The 19,254-nt window shown below is 37.2% G+C and overlaps 2 protein-coding genes across 2 annotated transcripts; one reads left to right on the top strand and one right to left on the bottom strand.

Moving 5' to 3' along the window:
• LOC18775998 (cytochrome P450 78A9) lies at positions 10,194–12,414 on the top strand. The gene is made up of 2 exons (XM_007210508.2): positions 10,194–11,284; positions 11,516–12,414. Exons 1-2 carry the CDS (start codon positions 10,274–10,276, stop codon positions 12,131–12,133), a joined length of 1,629 nt encoding a protein of 542 aa, XP_007210570.1. The 5' UTR covers positions 10,194–10,273; the 3' UTR covers positions 12,134–12,414.
• On the bottom strand, positions 15,963–18,684 carry LOC18776049 (methionine gamma-lyase). The gene is made up of 2 exons (XM_007209061.2): positions 17,550–18,684; positions 15,963–16,719 (listed from the first exon to the last, which is right to left on the bottom strand). Exons 1-2 carry the CDS (start codon positions 18,349–18,351, stop codon positions 16,142–16,144), a joined length of 1,380 nt encoding a protein of 459 aa, XP_007209123.1. The 5' UTR covers positions 18,352–18,684; the 3' UTR covers positions 15,963–16,141.

Here is a 19,254-nt window from a genome sequence, read left to right as displayed (position 1 = left end):
AAGGAGATGTATATGCACCTCTCCTGGCCGGAAAAATCATTGTAGGTGCTTCAAATTGCCCATTTGTTCAGCTGGGGGTGGTGCACAACAGGTGTACAGATTTTATGCTTTTACTTTCATTTATTTTTATATTACTCCATTTACTTAAGTTTACAATGTAAATAAGGAAGTAACCCCTCATTTGGATTCAAATAAAATTACTAGAAAATCAAATTCCCACCAAATCAAAATATGAAAATTCAATTTTAGTGATTTAGGCTAAAAATGATGGCCATTAAGTCAATAATAAAATCTCATAAAATCAAGTTTTCTTATTTGATGTGTAAGGAATAAAAACCGCCAAAAATTATCTTGAGAAAATGATTATTCCGAAAAATTATTTTTCATACTTGGTTACTATTTTTATATAAAATAATTTTTCATGTATAATATGAATGAATGAAGGGACCTAAGGTCAATCTAGGTAAAAAGCTTAGATGTTCAATTCACAAAGAGTTTTTAGCCTTTCAAAATTGCACCTCTGCTAAAAAAATTCTGAATTGACCAGTGCTTGTGACTAGATATATTACAAGGTAGAATTAATGGCCATTGATGACAAACAGAGTTGAGGAATTATTAATCTATATGCGTGCGGGGATATCATACAACTTTTCTGAATTGTAAGTGCTTAATCTCGATGTGCACTTTTATATATATATATATATATATATATATATCATATACAAAATATATCTTATAAGGATAGCACCTGTTCCCTACATTGCCTACATTGCCTTAGTCAAATAATCTCATGAATTCATATTGACTATATATATAAAGATTATATCCTTTTGAGTGCACGATAAGTGGATATATATAGTTATTTGGGCATTCGTACGTTATTATCGTGTGGAAGTCATTGTAAATCAAAAAAAAAAGCATGAAGAGTAATAGAAAATACATCACGTCATAGAAGAAAATCTATATGTGTGTGTGTGAACTTTTGTAGTGAAATCGCATAAGCACCTGTGTTTATTTAAATTTTTATGCACATGTTGCCCGCCTTGCCTTAGTCACATAATGTCATGAATCCATATTGACGTACACGAAGATTATAATAACGTTCAGACGTTCAAATAAGAGAATATATATATATATATATGTGCACGCTTTTGCAGTGAAATAGCATAAATAATTCAAGCACCTATGTGTATTTATATTTATATTAATTATTGCACTTGTACATGGCTCAAATTAATTTGAACTCCAATTGGTGCTTATAAATTCAGTTTATTGTGAGATATTATAAATGTTGTAAATAATTAACGTGTTAATTCAATATGAAAATAATATTATGGTTCAGTTTGTATGGTCATCTCCAGCTATGGACTATATCCCAAATATACCCCTAAAATAATGCAAAACCCATCTCCAGCCATGGACTAAATAAAATTTTAGCCAAATTTAGAGGGCCACATTTGGCCTTTTAACCCTCCAACCGGGCCAAATGTAGCCTAGCTTTGGCCTAAGCAAAATTCATAGTGGGCCCCACCATGTGCTTTTTAACCACCAAACATTAAAGCACTCCCTACTTCCCTTTCTCAAAATAATAAAATATGAATGACCTTAAAATATAGGGTTTAGGGATGGCCTAACCAGCATAATTAGCACACCACTTAGCTAGTTGAGCCATACTGATGAGCAGTGAAGTGAGCTCATCTTCATGTCAGCCCAAGTGGTTGATGAACATCTTAATTTACAGACAGATTAATTAAATACTGCGTCATGTATTCTCCAATGAAAAGGAATAAACCCTCGTCAGTGAAATTCATCTATCAAATCATATCAGATTTGTTTCTTGAAAAAAAGTTGATGTAGAACTTTTTTTTTTAAGCACCATTTGAGTCATATCATGCAAGTGGCAAGCATCAAGTGCAAATTAAAATTGATGAGCCAAAACTAGCATCCCTCATGCATATCTCTATTAAATTAATTAATATATTAAGAGAGTTTTGTTGAATAACCCACTTGTGACTAATTGATCACCACAACTACTTGGAAATAAATTATAGTGGGCTTGCACAAAAGTTATGCACATTGTGGTTTCTGGTCAAACATGATGAGAATTGAGAGGCAACTGATCAGAAATTGTCGAATTTAATTGGAGAGTTTTAAAGCTAGCTTCTCAAAAGAATATTGAATATAAGATTGAAAAGATTAAAAAAGAAACACCCTGTAGAACATTCAGAGAGCGATTCAAGTTGTAATGAGTTGAGTGAACGTGGACCTTGCAATGCCGCCTTTTTCTTCTTCTTTTTTTCTCTTTTCGTTTTCTTCAAAATTAAAAAAAGAATGGGGAAAACTCACACACAGTATCATAGGAGTTGAACTCATAACCACTTAGAAGCACGTCAAAGACCTGAGTCAATCTAACTAACACCCCTATTTAAGAAAATTTCCGAAATATATATTCAGTATTAGTGAAATCATATCCCAATATTAATTTTTTGTCATTTTACTTGATTGAGTGGGAAGACCATCCCACTCATATTGGGTACATTGACTAAACTTATAAGTAAGGCAGAGGTAGCTATTAAAAAAACAGAATGCTTTTATTCAAACGTTAATAAATAAAATAATGTACGAAGAAGGTTTGAAGTTATTTTGGCTGGACAAGAACATATTCCCAGTTTTGCGGTTTGACTGCTTGCTGCAAGTGGGAAATCAAGTATTAATTACATTAAATAATACAATGTTCTAAATGATTGGTTCTTGATGAATCTTAATGCATGCAAACAGTAAAGAAAAATATATAATTAAAGTTTAGATTACGCCAAAATTGAAATCTCAAACATAAGATGCCAGACTCACCATTAACAGTGAGTCCCATATCCAGCAGTATCACATGATGCAATCGACTTCTTTTTTTTAATAAGATATCACGCATAATTTGAGATCTGTTAATTTAGAAAGTAAATATAGATTTGCTTCTTAGATAAAGACCTTCGAATCAAGAGCGGAACCAGAAATGTTTTTATACGAATCGGCTCAAAGAAGAAAGCTGCAAGTTTGAAATCTTTGAGGTATGGCTTCGATAGGATTGTGAAATGAGGTGTAATGTCCCAAACATTGCCCTAGGCTAGAGCCCAACCTTTAGTGTAGTTCAGCTATGCGTGTCGAATTTAGGATGAATCACATACGCAAATCTTTTGAGATATGTCGGAATGGGATATGTGAACAAATTTGAAGCATCGAAAATGAAAGTGCAGACAAAGGTGATCAATTATTGATGTCTCTATCTAAATCCATAGATGTTTCTCGATCATGCACATAATATTATAGATCTGTATCTTCTTTTTTTCCTTCCGTTCGTTCTTACCAATTTGAAATGAACGCATGCATCACAACGCATCTCAAACGAGCAACAAGGATTCGCGTCTTTCATAACCATTTAAGGCCAAATGTCTATGAACAGAAAAGAAAACAGTGTGGTCAATTCCAGGTCTTCTCACTTTTTAACGTGGATGGTCTTTTAGATTTCTTCTGATAAGGTTTGTCGTCCAAACAAACATCTGGAATATTTTTTGGTCAATACATGTGGATTATTATAACTGTAATTCTTCATAAATAATGTACATCAAAATTTAACGGACGTTTGGCATTCTTTTTTTTTTTTTCCGGTTAAATTGACATTTGGCATCCTATTCAAGTACGCGAGTCAAAAAATTTGGATTTTTTCTTTTTTTTTTTTTAAAAAAAAGAGTTCTCAAATCTACTTTTTAAAATTCAAAAACTTGTTTAGCATCCTATTTAAGTAGAGATTCAAAAACTTTTAAAACAAGGAATTTTAATCAAAATTTCAAAATATGTTTGACATACAACTTGAAAATAGTTTTTAAAAAGGAAAAAATTCTTTTAAAAAATATTTTTTTTATGTTTTAAAAGTTATTTTTTATGAAGAAATCATGAACAAATTTTGACCACCTGGGACCAAAGAGTCTAGGTGAGTCTTTCAGTGCGGGACCCACTTAGAGTTGCTTTCCGCGACTATTCAGTGGCCCTCTTGCAGTGCAAAATGACGAAAGACAAATGACCATTCTACCCACCCGCAGTGCCGTTCACAAGCAAAGCAACGGCATTTTGGAACATGCGAAAAAGTTGTGAGACGTCACATTTCGTTAACTGTAGAAGACGCGTGGAGGCTCCACCAGCAGCTTTGAGGCGCGGGAAAAAGCCGGATCGTCAGAACTTTAACGGAGAGGCAGGTAGAAGAAGCCAGTGCATGGCACACGTGGCCAGGAAGCTACCAACAAATTCACAAGGGCCACCCTCGCTTCATTATGCATGGGGGGCCTCGTGAGTCGTGATCCTATCCTGCCAAAACTTCATGCGATTTCAACGAAGGATCACCATCGGATTCAGGGTCGAACACGTGTACGCATCTAAAGACACCAGTCCAATTTCCCAATATATATATATATATATATTTTTTTTTTTTTTTCCATTTTCCATTTTTAGTTTCTTGGTTAATGAAATTGGAGAAAATATGCAGGCACGTATTCACTGACACAAGAGTGATAATTAAATTTGGGAGCTGATTTTTTATTTATTTTTTATCCACTTATACTTTTTTTGTTAAAAATTATATGTTCCTACTTCTCTTTTGTCTACTTACACTCCCTTTTTTGTTATAGTAAAAATTATTAAAAAAATAAAAATGAGTGTAAGTGAATAAAATGGAAGTGGAAAAATCACCATCCTTCAATTTTGTTTAGTATTCTAAGATTAAAATTTAGTTTTTAATTTGGTTGTGGGTGGTGACGAGGGGTGTTGGAGGGAATAGCGAGTAGGTGGAGCTTCGGGGATTCTTTTGCCAATCACCAGATAGTGCGTGGGTCGAGCATCCCCGGTCAAGCCTTATGATAGCTTGGTCTTCTAAGTGAGAAAGATGGAGCATCTTAGCTCCAATAATGGATTGATTAAACTCAAGCTCAATAGTGATAGTTTTTGGATAATATTTCAACTTATGTTCCTTTTAAGGTAGTATTTCATTTATTTATATTATTATCAGCTAGTTATAGTAGTAATAATATTTTTCTTCTCAATATTAGAAGAAGTTTAAAGTTTGAATCCCGTATTTCCAAAAAGAAAAATGACATAACAAACACAACGGTATTTATCCTCTCAATATTAAAAGAATACAACTTCTTCTTTTTTTTGTTGAGAAATTCTATGATTGCATTCATAATTCAGCCAAAAAAGCCACTAACCACAATGGGCCAATACAAACTAGCCACAAAAGGGCCATTACAATAACAGAGGGGTCTAATATCAAAATTAAGAAAATCAGGTATGTCTCCACCAATGATCAGGCAAGATCGAAGAAACTCTGGCATAGGCATCCCAACTAAGATTGCAAACTTAGAATGATAAAAAAGAGATAAAGCTTGAAAAAACTAAGCCATAACAATACAAATAAAACTCTCACCAATGAGAGATGAAAAGCTCTCACAAAGGAGAGATGAAAAGCTCTCACAAAGGAGAGATGAAAAACTCTCACAAAAGGAGAGGTGAAAACTACACAGAGAACTCAAAGAGTCTCTGCAACTTATTCTAAACATAAAGAAATTGCAAAAAAGATGGTGGTGGAGATCCAACGTCGAAATGCATGTGAAGATCCGATGCTGAGCCGCAGCCGCCAATAATGATTGGATGAAAATCATAACAAATCTAAGACAAATAGGGAAAACCCTTTGTTTTTGAAAATGGGGGAAGAGGTGAAAGGAGGAAGAGAGGAAGTTGTTCTTCCCCCCTCAAAGTGGAAAAGGCTCTAAGAGTATTTTTTGGGAGAAAGGGGGCTAGGGTTTCACAATTAGCTATCGTGACTAAAAGAATACAACTTCTATTCGTTCTCTTATATTAAAAAATATATATAGGTATGTAATTATACATATTTATGAGGACATTCTCAAATTATTTTATATAACAAGTAATTAAAGGAGTATTATGTAAATTTTACATGTCTTCATCATGTGACAATTGTGTATATTTTTTCTAAGTTATGAATGTGTTGTGGTCTTTTTGTTATAATGTTTGATTGGGGTTGTTGGTTGTTGGACTGCACAAAATAAGGTGCATTAAGCCCTTCATGTGCCCCATTTCTAAGTTAGCAAGAATTATGCCCAAAACACCCCGAAAAAAACTGGATCCTAGGGAGTGCTTTGTTTGCCTTCTCCATTGGCTCATTGAGTTGGAACTTGAAACGACATTCAATGTTTGAGACAAAAAGAAAAAATGGCTTGGCATGACAAGCATGAAGTGTGGGAGCCATTCTGCCTTGACGCTGAGTCAATGTGGTCCGGTTCATCTTGGGAAGCCACAGTGTTGCTTATGGTCTTCTTTCTTGGAGGCATTGATGAGAATAATGGCATGATCCCCAACAGAGTCGCTTATTTATGTGCAGGGTTTTTTTGTTCACACAGCTCTAAATGGACGTGGGTCGCTGCAACGAACGAGTGACGCTAACCCTGTGTGTGAGTTCAATATACCCCAAAACACTCCTAAAGGATGTAGATTCTTAGGGAGTGCTCTGTTTTCTCACAAAAAGGATAATGACTATGGTAAACCAAAATTTCAACTTGGCTTGAAAAACTTGTGGTGTGGGAGTTAAGTTTCCATAAGTTTAGCAAAAGATAGGGGGAGCTTAGGTTGTTAGAACATATTATTTCATAAGAGAAATGATAATGTTTCAGCTTTGGAATAGGGTTTTGGGAGCCAAGGGAATAAGATGGAAGAGATTGTGCTTGAGTTTGATGCATCCAACAGTTAGAGAATATGCTTACTCGATTTGTTCTTCTTGATCTTTTAGGTAACTTATCGCCTCCCTTTATAGGAATTGAAGACCTTGTTCCCTGGTTGGTTCCTTCTTCTTTGGCTAAGTGTTCTCCTTCCTTTCTTCTCACTTCCCCAAACCTGGCCTTAATAAGTGAAATTTCCTTGAAATAAGCTGAATCCATGGTCATTGAGACGAAAACATTTTGGTGCCCAAAGCCTTCATACAGCTGAGCCTTGTAGAGGCTTCCTTTCCAGGCAACGCTCAATCTTGTTTTCCTTTCTATTTTCTTATGCGAGCTTAGAGAAACAAAATGGGCAAAGGCGATGGTCAGGTCATAGACTTTACCTCCAACTGCTCATGCATCTAGGTGAACGAATTTTTAAAGGTTTTGGGTTGGATTTTAGGCAAATTGCTTCAATCTCAACAAAAGTGGTGTTGTAATTCCCTCTCTGCTTACCTATGTAGTTGGGCTTAAGAAATTGGGCCTGTATTTTGGTGCCCCCAAGCAGCCTAAAACCTCCACCTTTTGAACCACATATGAGTCTTATAAAACCTCGTACCCATCCACGCCATAACCCATTCAGCAAGCCCCTGACATTTATGTGGCTTGGGCTTAAGCTTGTCGGGTGGTATGGCACTAAAAGGAGGGTTGCATATTACTCGCTTGGGCTTCGTTATTTTGCAATGGATAAAGACCGTGTAAGGTAATGCTTGATGAAGCAATGAGTTTGGTATGCAAAATCGTACATTTGCTCGGCCTTATTGTTACCTCCCATGTGCCGAGTTATATTTTGGGAGACTTTGGAAAAGCCCAAAGGAGAGAGAAAAATTTTAAAAGAAGCCGAAATGGACAAAATTGCCCTTATTTATTTTTTGATTTCCTAAGGAATCCTTTACATTTGCATGTCTTTGGTTTGAAAGTTGAGAGGTTTTTCTGTCTTTTTTGAAAAAGCTTTGGCTTTTTCCAAAAGTGAAAGTTTTTTTATGGGTAAAACCTAAATTTACTTTATATTTTCTCTTAGCATGGAACGAATATTGAAGCTTCCGTAAGCACCTTGTAGCAATATTCGACGGGTTTCTGCATACCATGTCAGGCCTCCTTTACAGCTAGGCACTGCAATAGGCTTGAAATATACTTGGGCCATTCTTAAGATCTTTTGGATCTCAACAAGATGTAATTTAAATTAACATAATGGAAAATCATGTATACTTTTCCTCAATTATGGATAAACTTAAGGCCGACCCTGACTTTTGAGTGTCCTAATGCCATAAATTAAAATGAGGCCCTTAATTTCCTTTTGTATGTAATAATAATTCAACAGTAAAAAAAATTATACACATGTATTTTCTTTTTAGCTTAAATAAAATAATTTAATTCAACTAAAATAACAAATGCAAACCATCATATGGTTGACAACAAAAAAACCACCAAAATAAAAGAATTAACCATTTTCTTGAAAGAGTGTTTGATTAATAGCATATTTGTTATTCCAAAGCAGATTAATAATTTTTAAATGTAGGCCATTGTATTGTTAATGATTGGAAGTACTTATTTGTGCCCATATAATTTTGGGCTTCTTAGATCTATGTCCAAAACGATTACTTTTCATTGTGTTTAGTCCTCACGTTTTTGGTTTTAGATGTAGGTCTTTTGACATTTATTATTTTTTTGTTGTGACAATTTTACTCTTTGAGGTAAATAAGGAAAACACATTGAAAATCTAAGTTTAATACATTATTTTCTTGTAATTGAATTCTATAATTTAAATTTTCAATTTTTTCCTTGATAGTATTCCTAATATATGGATAAAATACAATTTAATCAATAAAAAGTAAAGACCCACATATTTACCAATCGATCAGACAAGCACCCACATTAAATTATGTGCCTGACATACAGATAAATGGTGTTATTATTCGCAATGATAAATACTTAGTAATAAATCATGTTACCTATAAGTTAGGAACATAAATTAGAAGACCACCTATAAATCAGATACAAAAATAGACAAAATAAAATTGTATGTTATCTATAAAAAAAAAAAAGGTACAAAAACTACTATTACACATTGTTGAAAATATGAAACAACATATATATACCTATGTAATAGGCAATAGGCAATATGACATAAATGATTATTACCCGATTCAAGTTATAAGGGGCAACATTGGAACAAAAAATAATTTTAAAAATAAAATAATAAAAGATTACATCAAAAAAATTTTAAAAGGAAAGAAATTCTATGTGGCACAAAAGTCAAAAGACTTGAATCAAAGTCACCAAATCTAAGGATTAAACCCAACTTCTCAATAGGAATTTGGATATATATCAACTTTTCTATATAATCTTGAACTCTTCAAAAATCACTTTCAATATGGGCCACAACAATAACATACAACATGTACAAATATTAAAATTTTGGGCCCCCCCTTAGTCGCCCTCGGTGTCCAGCCCTAGGGCGACCCTCAATAACGTTTCAACAAAACGTACTATCACTTCTTATAATTCAAGTGGCAAAGTAATAATATTTACACTCAAAACAAAGATGTAACAAGAACTTGATTCTCACTTTGGCCCAATATGCATCCAAAAAGGAATAAATAAAGAAATAAAATGCGGAGTTACATCTAATTACAATTTACTCCAAACTTTGCAATCAATGACTTCACATTTCATCATCACGATTCACGACAATCATACATACTTTTCTATTCTACGTTATAAACTTTTTAATTTAAAATTATATAATGAACTATAACTACTTAAAAACAACGAACTATAACTGCTTATAACGAGCGATAACTTAGTTATCTTTACACTCGTGACGAATATTTAACGAGAAATTGATTCTCTCACTTCCGTGATGTAAATTCCAAAAATAAAACCACCTAATAGGTACTTTAGATATGAAATCTAATGTTGAAATTCTAAGTTAAAATCCTATCGAATGTTGAAATCCTAAATATGAAAATTATTCTTAAAAAATAAATAACTAGTTACGTTAACTAGTAGGTATAAAATGTTACACTCAACACAAGCTTACTTAGGTAATTTGCTCAAATAGAAAATCTTACACACAATTTCAATTGGGTAATTTGTTTTGTTGGATTTTTTTGGAGATAGAACATGTTATTTTCTTTATTATAACTTCCCACCCATGCATTCGATTTCGACCAAAGAAGAAAACTACCCATGCGTTTCATCCATTCCTTTTTACGTTTTTGTTTTTGTTTTGATACGATCCCGTTTTACGTTATTCCAGGGTCTTCTTCAAATTTTAACTTTATATTATTTCTTTTTATATTTTATTATCCTCCGAGACAACAACCCCTACTATTTCATGTGGTCTCTAAAAAACTCTATAAAATCCCACCCAACTTCTTCATAGTCCAACCCAAAACTGGAAACCAACCACACTATATTGCCTCCCCCAAAAGATATAGAACTGCCCTTTCCCCATGGAAACTCAGATTGATCACAGCTTGTGGGTTTTGGCCCTCTTCTCCAAATGCCAAGCCTTGTCTTCCACTGCTACTCTTTTCATCTTTCTCTTCTTGGCCGCAGTTTATCTAGTTGCGGCCGTCTTCTACTGGGCCTCAACTCCCGGAGGCACAGCATGGGGAAGGCACCACTGGAAAACAAGAACCACTCTTCGTAAACTTGTTCAAAACCACAAAAATCAATTCTCCAGCACCACCCCAATTCCCGGGCCACGTGGATTTCCAATCATAGGCAGCATGAGCCTCATGACCAACCTAGCACACCACAAGCTCACCAAAGCAGCTGAGCTCTTCCAAGCAAAGAGGCTGATGGCTTTCAGCTTGGGTGAGACACGTTTCGTCGTCACATGCAACCATAACGTCGCCAAGGAGATCCTCAACAGTCCCGTCTTCGCCTCCCGTCCGGTGAAAGAGTCTGCTTACGGGCTCATGTTCAACAGGGCTATTGGGTTCGCTCCATACGGAAATTACTGGCGTGCCCTCAGACGCATCTGCGCCGCCCACCTCTTCTCCCCCAAGCAAATCTCCGCCTCCGAGCATCAACGGTTCGAAATCGCCGACCAAATGGTTTCCATGATCTCTGCACGTGCCGAGAACAGCTTCTGCGTCCGCGACATTCTCCGGAGAGCTTTGTTGAACAACATGATGTGCTCGGTTTTCGGACGTAAATATGAGCTGGGCTCGTCGAACGAAGAGACAGAGGTCCTGAGGCGGCTCGTGGACGAAGGCTATGACCTGTTGGGGAAGCTCAACTGGTCTGACCACCTTCCATGGCTCGCCGGTCTGGACCTTCAGAGCGTCCGGTCTAGATGCTCCAAGCTCGTTCCTGAAGTCAACCGGTTCGTCGGCCGAATCATTCAAGAACACAGAGCTCAAACCGGCCGGAAGAACCATGATTTTGTGGACGTTCTTCTCTCTCTTGATGGACCTGATAAGTTGTCGGAGAGTGACATGATTTCAGTTCTTTGGGTAAGAATCTCTAAATCCAGACCTATGCATGGAGTTTGAATACAAGCGATAGGTTAAATTACTTTAAAATTAATTTTAAGAAAGAATATTCAAGTAACGTGACAAAATCAGTGTTGTAATTAACTGGCTTAACCTTTGTCAGTTGCTTTCAATTTCTTTTTATTTGCAACTTTCTGTTTAAGTTATTTAGTGGGTCTTTCTCAACTTTATTACATGTTTAAATAACTACAGGAGATGATATTCAGAGGAGCAGACACTGTGGCGGTTTTGATCGAGTGGATTTTGGCAAGGATGGTGCAACACCACGATGTCCAATCAAAGGTGCACGAGGAGCTCGATCGGGTCGTCGGATCACGGCCGTTGGTTGAGTCAGACATTCCATCAATGGTTTATTTGCCAGCAGTGGTCAAAGAAGTCCTGAGGATGCACCCACCGGGCCCACTCCTATCCTGGGCCCGCTTGTCCATCAGAGACACCGTCGTGGATGGCTATCACGTGCCTGCGGGGACCACAGCTATGGTGAACATGTGGGCTATCACCAGGGACCCTGAAGTGTGGGAGGACCCACTCGAGTTCAAGCCAGAGAGGTTTGTTTTGTCCAAGGATGCTGACGTGCAGTTTTCTGTGTTCGGATCTGATTTGAGGTTGGCGCCGTTTGGTTCGGGCACGAGGGGCTGCCCCGGGAAGGCTTTGGGGTTGACCACGGTCACCTTTTGGGTGGGGTCCTTGCTGCATGATTTTAAGTGGGCGAAGTCGCATCCTAATGACCCGGTGGACCTCTCCGAAGTGCTCAGGCTTTCTTGCGAAATGAAACACCCACTCACCGTAAAAGTGAACCGTAAGAATTGACCGAAAGTGCATGGCAGGCAGGCGCAGCAGATGAACACAATAATGTAGTTGCAGCGGATATTGATCTCCTTAGCCTATAAGAAAATAGCAGTATAGGAATCTGTGTTTAAGAAGTTTATAAGTTGTATAAACAAAGAAAACCCTAAAGGTTTTCAACTAGTTTATCTGCAACTCCTGTATCGTACCTTTCGGTTGTGACCATGAAAGAATGTATTGTATGACAATGGTCAGTATTTCTATTTGAACCAATATTGGATATGCTGGTTATACCTTTTTGTGAATTTATGCTCTTTTTTTTAATTTTTTTTTTTTTAGTGTTGCTAAACGAATCCTAAAATTAATTGAGTACACCATATGATCTAAGTACACCCTAATATTTTAATCAAAATATAAAATTAACTAAGTACACCCTATTTCACTACCAAAAATTCTCTTTGTACACTCTAATACACTCTATTACACAACACCCTAATGCTAATCCTAAACCAGATCTCTCTTTTTATGAGTGTTATACTTTTTCAGCTCTTACTTGTTACAATTTCTACACTCATGAATCTCAATGCCTACCATTTATTTAAAATTTTTACTTTGGCAGGAAAGCAAGGGCATAGAAGACTTTGGTGATGTTACTAGAGAAGCCGGTGGAAATCTCAATGTCTGCAATTTATTTAATATTCCATGCTTTCTCATCTTCTTCAGCCTTAAATTAAGTAAACCTACTTGTATGATTATTTGTTGGTTGATATCCCACTTGATGTCTTGTTTGGTTATAATCTACTTGTATTCAGTGACTAAAATTAATTCTTTTTCTTTTGTCGTGAAGACTATATTGCAACTGGCAGAATCAGGTTCATTTTTCCTCCAGATTTATCATATGTTTATGACTCTGCAAAGGGAAAATTCTTCTAGTCACTCATTGAAGATTGATACTGTTGCAAGTAAGTTAGCTGGATTAGAATCATTGCTATCTATCCCTTCCTATCTGCTATACACCATTCAACGACACCTCCTTGCGCCTTCATCAGTGCTCGCGGTGTTGTTCTTGGGCACCAAGTAATATGAAAACTTCTCTATGTATGATTAGGATTGAATATGGTGAATATGGTGTACTTATTAAAATTATATTTATTTCACAATTTAATATATTCTTTTTGGTCATTTTATACTAGAGTAAATTAATAATTTAATAAATAGTTTGATAATAGAGTATACTCAGTTAATTTTAAAAGTTCGTTTAGCAACAATTTTTTTTTCTTTTTCCTAACGGAATGGGGAAACAAATGACACTGAAATAAAGCACGTGGGCACATTGACCTAGTTGCATATTCAATGAGAAATTGATATTTGGGCTAAAGTAGAGGGAGTAAAACAATAAATAAACCGTTTTATATTAAGCACAATATCATGATCCTTTCTTTTAAACAAGTGATTTAATTCACGCAGTTCGATTAGAGATGTAGTTAGTAACAATGTGTTCATCAGCAGTATGAATTAAATGCGAAAGCCACAGCCACTAGTCATAAGCAACAAGTTGATAGAGAGCTCGGACTGAACGACACAAATGAAAGTTGATAACGAACGATGAGAGAAGTGCCTTGGCCATTACGGCTAAAGAGTACATGGGGGTTGAGGCTGTCGTTTCCATGTTTTAGTAATTAAAGTGGTATTTGGTCAAGTCCAAATCAAATCTATTGTGATGCCCGCTAGTTATTGGTAAAGGGAACGTAGGGTCGTTTTTCTCAATTAATATCTGGGGTTCAGTTGATGCTTGTCGTTTGCTACATATAATTGTCGTGTAGGCACCAGCCAATCGAAGTTGATTGTTGAACCTTCAGCATATCGTCTTTTGCAAACAAGTTTTCGATGACAAGATTTAGTAAGATTTGAGATTTTTCATCTTTTGGATCTTACAAATGAAATATGCCCTTTGTCTGCAGTCAGACCCTACCACATATGTATATCACATATCTTTGAGGTGTGGAATCCGTGTTCTTCGATAAAAAGCTTCTTGTGTCTATTTATAGGAGATTGGCACGTAATTTTTTTTAATTTATTTAAGGAGATTCATTATTATACTCAATATAGTAGCTCAAATTATGAATTAAATGATGTAGGATTTATCTATATTATTAGTGCTAAAAATGAATATATGATTAAATATCTTCTTCTTTTTTGGGTTGAAAAGATTCCCACATGTAAATATCTCAATCCCAAAGCCCTTCACATTCCACCAACATCTGGCCTTAGATCATCTATGATGCATTCCTAAAAATCATACTCAACTGAAAATTTATGTCGTGCTCACTTATTTGGACTAGTTGGGAGAAGTCGTGAATAAGTTTCGGGAGATAATAACTGAGGATGGGATCAACTACTCTTCCTTCTCAATATAATTGATGATTTGCCTTGTCTTGTATTAGATTATGAGTAAACTCATAGGAAGTCAAGAATTAAAATAATTCTCATATTCATATATTAGTTAATGCATGAAAAATTTAGAATGCGAATAATTTCAATGCTCATTTAGGAGTACAAGTAATAGTCTAAATTACAGATGATAGAAGTTTCTTACACACGCACACAACCAAGATGTCATGTGGGTTCGAATTTGAGACCTCTGATCTACAAGTCAATACTTTTTTCCATTGGACTAGACCGGCTCAATACTCATTTTATATATGTAAACACGTCATTCATAACTCTTACACCCAACTCATACCCAAATGTGGGCTTGAACTTAAATCAAAACCTAAATTGTAGGCACAAAGAAACAGAGGAGAGAGAAGCCATATGGGTTTTACCCTATGGTCTCGTTTGGTTCATGGAAAATGAGACTTGGGGATGAGAAATCAATTGTTTTTCCATGTTTGGTAAGTCCAAGCATGAACATAGGAAATCATTGTCTGGCCCATGAGAAAGTAGGGAAGAAAGTGAAGATATCCTTCCGGTTACTTTCTCAGCATTACCAAATATAGGAAAGGAAACTTTCATTTTCCATCCCTTAGAATTTTAAGTCTCTAATTTAAGATGGCATAAGAGGACTAAATTGACCTCAACCTAGCCTAAATTTGTGCACTGAACACCTAGAAAGGTCTCCAAAAATGCTTAAGGATTATTGAACATGCTTTACCATATGGGCGTCAAATTGCCCAATAGGGAGGTCTCAGATCCAGCAATTTATTGCCCACTTAGAAGGACCTGATCCATTGTGAATGATGCTTGGTTGGTTACTCAAACCAAAGCAGAGTACTGATTATAAACGGAGGAGTTCTTTCGGAGAAATACTTTCTTATCTCCGTTTTACTGTCTCCCAAATGATATGAGAAGAGATATAGAAAGAATAGGGCAATGAAACAGAGATATGGAAAATTTTCTCTTTCCTTAACACCATGTTTTCCATTTTCCTTGTCTTAAGAAGCAATTTGGGGTAACAGCCAAAAGAACTACAAGCAGGTCCCCCCAATAATGTCTTCAACTAACAGATGGCCAAATCAAAGAGGGAAGCAAAATTGGAGCAACGAAAGGCAAAATATGGCCCATTTGGCCCATTTGGCCAGAAGCACCATGTGATGATGCAATACCCACGCCACATGTCCTATTAGGCATAGCCACAAGTTCTATTAGGCATAGCCACATGTTCATGTAAACTAGTAAATGTTACATCAAAGTGTTACATCAAAGTGTGACAATGTATAGTATATATGGGTTAAGCCAATTGCCAAGGCAATATGCCCGTCCCATATTAAAATAGTTATCGCTTTTGTCAAAAAAAGGTAACAGTTTTTAAAATAATTTGGTGGTGCAGAAAATTGGTCGAAAAAAGCATTCAGGCAAAAACCATAGAAACATTAGAGCTACCCAAAGCGTAATTAGGATTCATGGTACGAAATTGAGCAAAGGGACCAACTATTTTTACAAGAGCAAGACACCAAGCACATCCCTGCCCTAAGACAATTAATTATTCATAGAACCAAGGGAAAAAAAACTTGACAAAATACACATTTTTCTTCACTTCTTATTCAACAACCCAGAATCCTGCATTCTAGAGATTGCCTTCTCAAACTGGCTCCACCTCTGCTCCAATGTCCCAATGTACCCAATTGACATCCTCACCAACCCAGGAGAGATCCCAGCCAGAGCCTTCTCCTCAGCATTCATCTCACTGCTGGTGCTGCTTCCAGAGCAGGACATTAGGGTTTCATAATAGCCCAGGCTCACAGCCATGAACCCAAACTGTGTGCAGTTCTGCAGCAGGTTCATGAGCCTGTTGGCCTTCTCCTCTGTGCCCATGTCCAAGCACAGGAGCCCACCAAACCCATAGTCTTTGTTTGCCGTGGACTTGAGCAGCTCATGCTGTGGGTGGTCTTCAAGCCCTGGGTAAATTACTTTCAGGCCCATCTTCTTCATCCTTGTTGCATATACCATGGCCCTGTTGCAGTGCTCTTTCATCCTCAGGCCCAGATGGGGGATTCTCTCAGCCAGCTCAAATGCCACCTTGGCATTCATTGTGGGCCCAAGTAGCATCAGGGACCCTTGGTGCAGATCCATCATGGAGTTCACCAGGCTTGCTGGCCCACACACCACACCTGTGTACCAGTTTGATGGCATAAAAATTTAGTAATTTGTTGCAAATATAATAATAAAAGACATTGAATTGATTAGCTACCTTAATTCTTGATTGAAAACTGAAAAGGACGTGACTAAATTATATTATAATCCTAATGCTTTTTATTTTTTGGTTCAATTTTGTTTATTTTTGTAAAAACATATCAGATGGAATCTTGCAGTACACACAAAAGACAAAGGGTAAAAAATAAAATCAGGGATCACGTAAAAGACTCTTGGTTCTTGGAGTAGGAAGAATACAATTCATACTCAAACTCCTCCGCTCCACCCATGCTAAGCCACGAAGTTGGGTGCAGATGGGAAAACGATACCAAACAAACACAGTCCTTAACAAAACACACAAACAAACATTTTAACTTTGTAACTGAGAAAAAAAAAAACACAAGCAAACAAAAACGAACAGAAACATATTGGCCTGATTGCTATCGAAGCATTGCCAGAAAAGAATCACGAGGGAAAAGAGCAACAGCCTCACATGAAACTTGTCTCTTCCTCGCAAAAAGTAACCCCAAAACTTTTATGTAACGATCTATTTCATCCCCATATTCCATCATCAATAATATCAATTCCGTACCACATTTAGGAATCACAATTCGTGTCATATACAACTAACACTAATTAGAACCACATTTACATAACACCGTACACGTATACATATCAGAGATATGTGGTATTATTAAGGTCACACTTTTTAAGCGAAAGAAAATTGTTAATGATGTGATTTACTATGTGGTTGGAAAACATTACCTCAAAGGAAAAAAAAAGATTTGGAGAAAATATGTTTGTTTACCTGCGATGATATCAGCACCGCCGCTAATAAACTTGGAAATGCTGTGCACAACCACGTCAGCTCCAAGCTTCACCGGAGAGAGAACCATGGGAGAGAAAGTGTTGTCGACGACAACCGTGACACCCTTCTCGTGCCCAATTCGGCTCAGCTCCGGTATGTTGGCCACCTCCAGAGTCGGGTTAGACATGCCCTCAAAATACAGAACCTTGGTCTTCCCAACCTCGATCGCATTCCTCACCATGTCCATGTCGTGTATGTCCACAAACGTCGTCGTTATATTGCAGGCCCTGGGGAAGAAGTGGGTCAGGAGGGCGTGGGTCCCACCGTAGAGGGTCCTGGAGGCAACGATGTGGTCCCCGCTGCTGACGAGCTGGAGCAGGACGGAGGATATGGCGGACATCCCGGAGGACGTGCAGTAGGCGGCCTCGGTCCCTTCCAGGGCGGCCATCTGACGGCTGAGGTTGAGCACCGTCGGATTGAAGTGACGGCTGTAGATGAAGAAGTCCCGGTCGGCGCCGAGCTCGCCGGAGAACATTTTGCGGAGGGTCTCTGGCTCCATCACGGTGAAAGTGGCGGATGCCTCGATGGACATGTTGACACCGCCGTGCTCGCCAAACTCATGGCGAGCGCTGGCAAATGCGGCTGCCGGGTCTTCCCAGGCCGCGGCCGCAGCTGAGGACAACAACATGGACTTTTTGGCGACCGCGTAGTCGTCGTTGTCCATGTCATCGTGCTCTGCTCTCTTCTTGGAGGAGGTGGTGTTGGTGGGGAAAACAAAGCCCTGGGGTTTGGTGTCAGCCATGGTTTTGATTGGTGATCGGAATTTGGGTTTGAGTTTGGGTTTAGGGGGTGTTCGGCAAAAATTAAAAAGAGAAGAGGATGAAGGAGGAGGAGATTGTGGTTAGGTTTAAGGGATGTTTCGGGAGGTTATCTTCTATATATAGAGCCTAGAGGGAGAGGGAGAGACGGAGGACAGTGAAATTGATGATTTGTTACTATAGATGGAACCCTGGATGAAAGGTACAGTGAATCTGGTCAAATTTTTTTTTTTTTCGAAGTGCCATGTAAAGCCTCTTCTTTAACTGCTGTATAATTAGTATATGCGTTTTCTTTTCATTTTCCTTTTACAACTTTGAATTCAAGGGTGGCGTTATTCTGTTCAAAGTCATGTAGGAATAAGGATTTACGGTCCTTGATTACTTGTCCTAATTTGCATTAAGGATTAGGATATAGGAGTGCTCAAGCGCTAATTACTTGTTATATGGGATTAGGAATATTGATTTACAGTTTATCCATACCGTTCATTGTTTATGTCATCATCACCTTTGTTACTTTAGTTTTATGACAAGCATATCAGTAACTTTTGATTGCCTCCTCGTGAATGGAGAGTAAAAACTTTGAGGTAGAAAATGATGATGTTCGAGCATGTTCTTTGTTTTTTGGCCCTACAAAATTTTGCAAAGACTTGGCGAGTGTAAATTGTCAATTGGGTGTGGAATGATTAATATTCTAAGTGCAATCTACACGTTTTATTATTTGTTATTTTGTTGGTCAGAATCTACACGTTTTAATCTGGTCCTTATCATGGTAAACAGTAGCATAGAATGCAAACTGATGAGAAAACGATCTTATCTGAAAAGACAAAATTAAAATATGTACAAGAAAGAAAGAAAGTAGGTGGAGTTAAAATAATAGTCGTTCATAC

The sequence above is a fragment of the Prunus persica genome, chromosome G5 (genome assembly GCF_000346465.2).
Source record: "Prunus persica cultivar Lovell chromosome G5, Prunus_persica_NCBIv2, whole genome shotgun sequence".
Taxonomy (NCBI): Eukaryota; Viridiplantae; Streptophyta; class Magnoliopsida; order Rosales; family Rosaceae; genus Prunus; species Prunus persica.
Note: the sequence above shows the minus strand (reverse complement) of the source record. Positions and strands in the feature narration are given on the sequence as shown.

Bases quoted from the DNA above. Each gene is read 5' to 3' on its own strand.
- LOC18776049 (XM_007209061.2), bottom strand. From the start codon at position 18,351: ATGGCTGACACCAAACCCCAGGGCTTTGTTTTCCCCACCAACACCACC. The intron at 16,720-17,549 runs GTAAACAAACAT...ACTGGTACACAG, and splicing joins CGGTGCTGATATCATCGCAG to GTGTGGTGTGTGGGCCAGCA.
- LOC18775998 (XM_007210508.2), top strand. From the start codon at position 10,274: ATGGAAACTCAGATTGATCACAGCTTGTGGGTTTTGGCCCTCTTCTCC. The intron at 11,285-11,515 runs GTAAGAATCTCT...AAATAACTACAG, and splicing joins ACATGATTTCAGTTCTTTGG to GAGATGATATTCAGAGGAGC.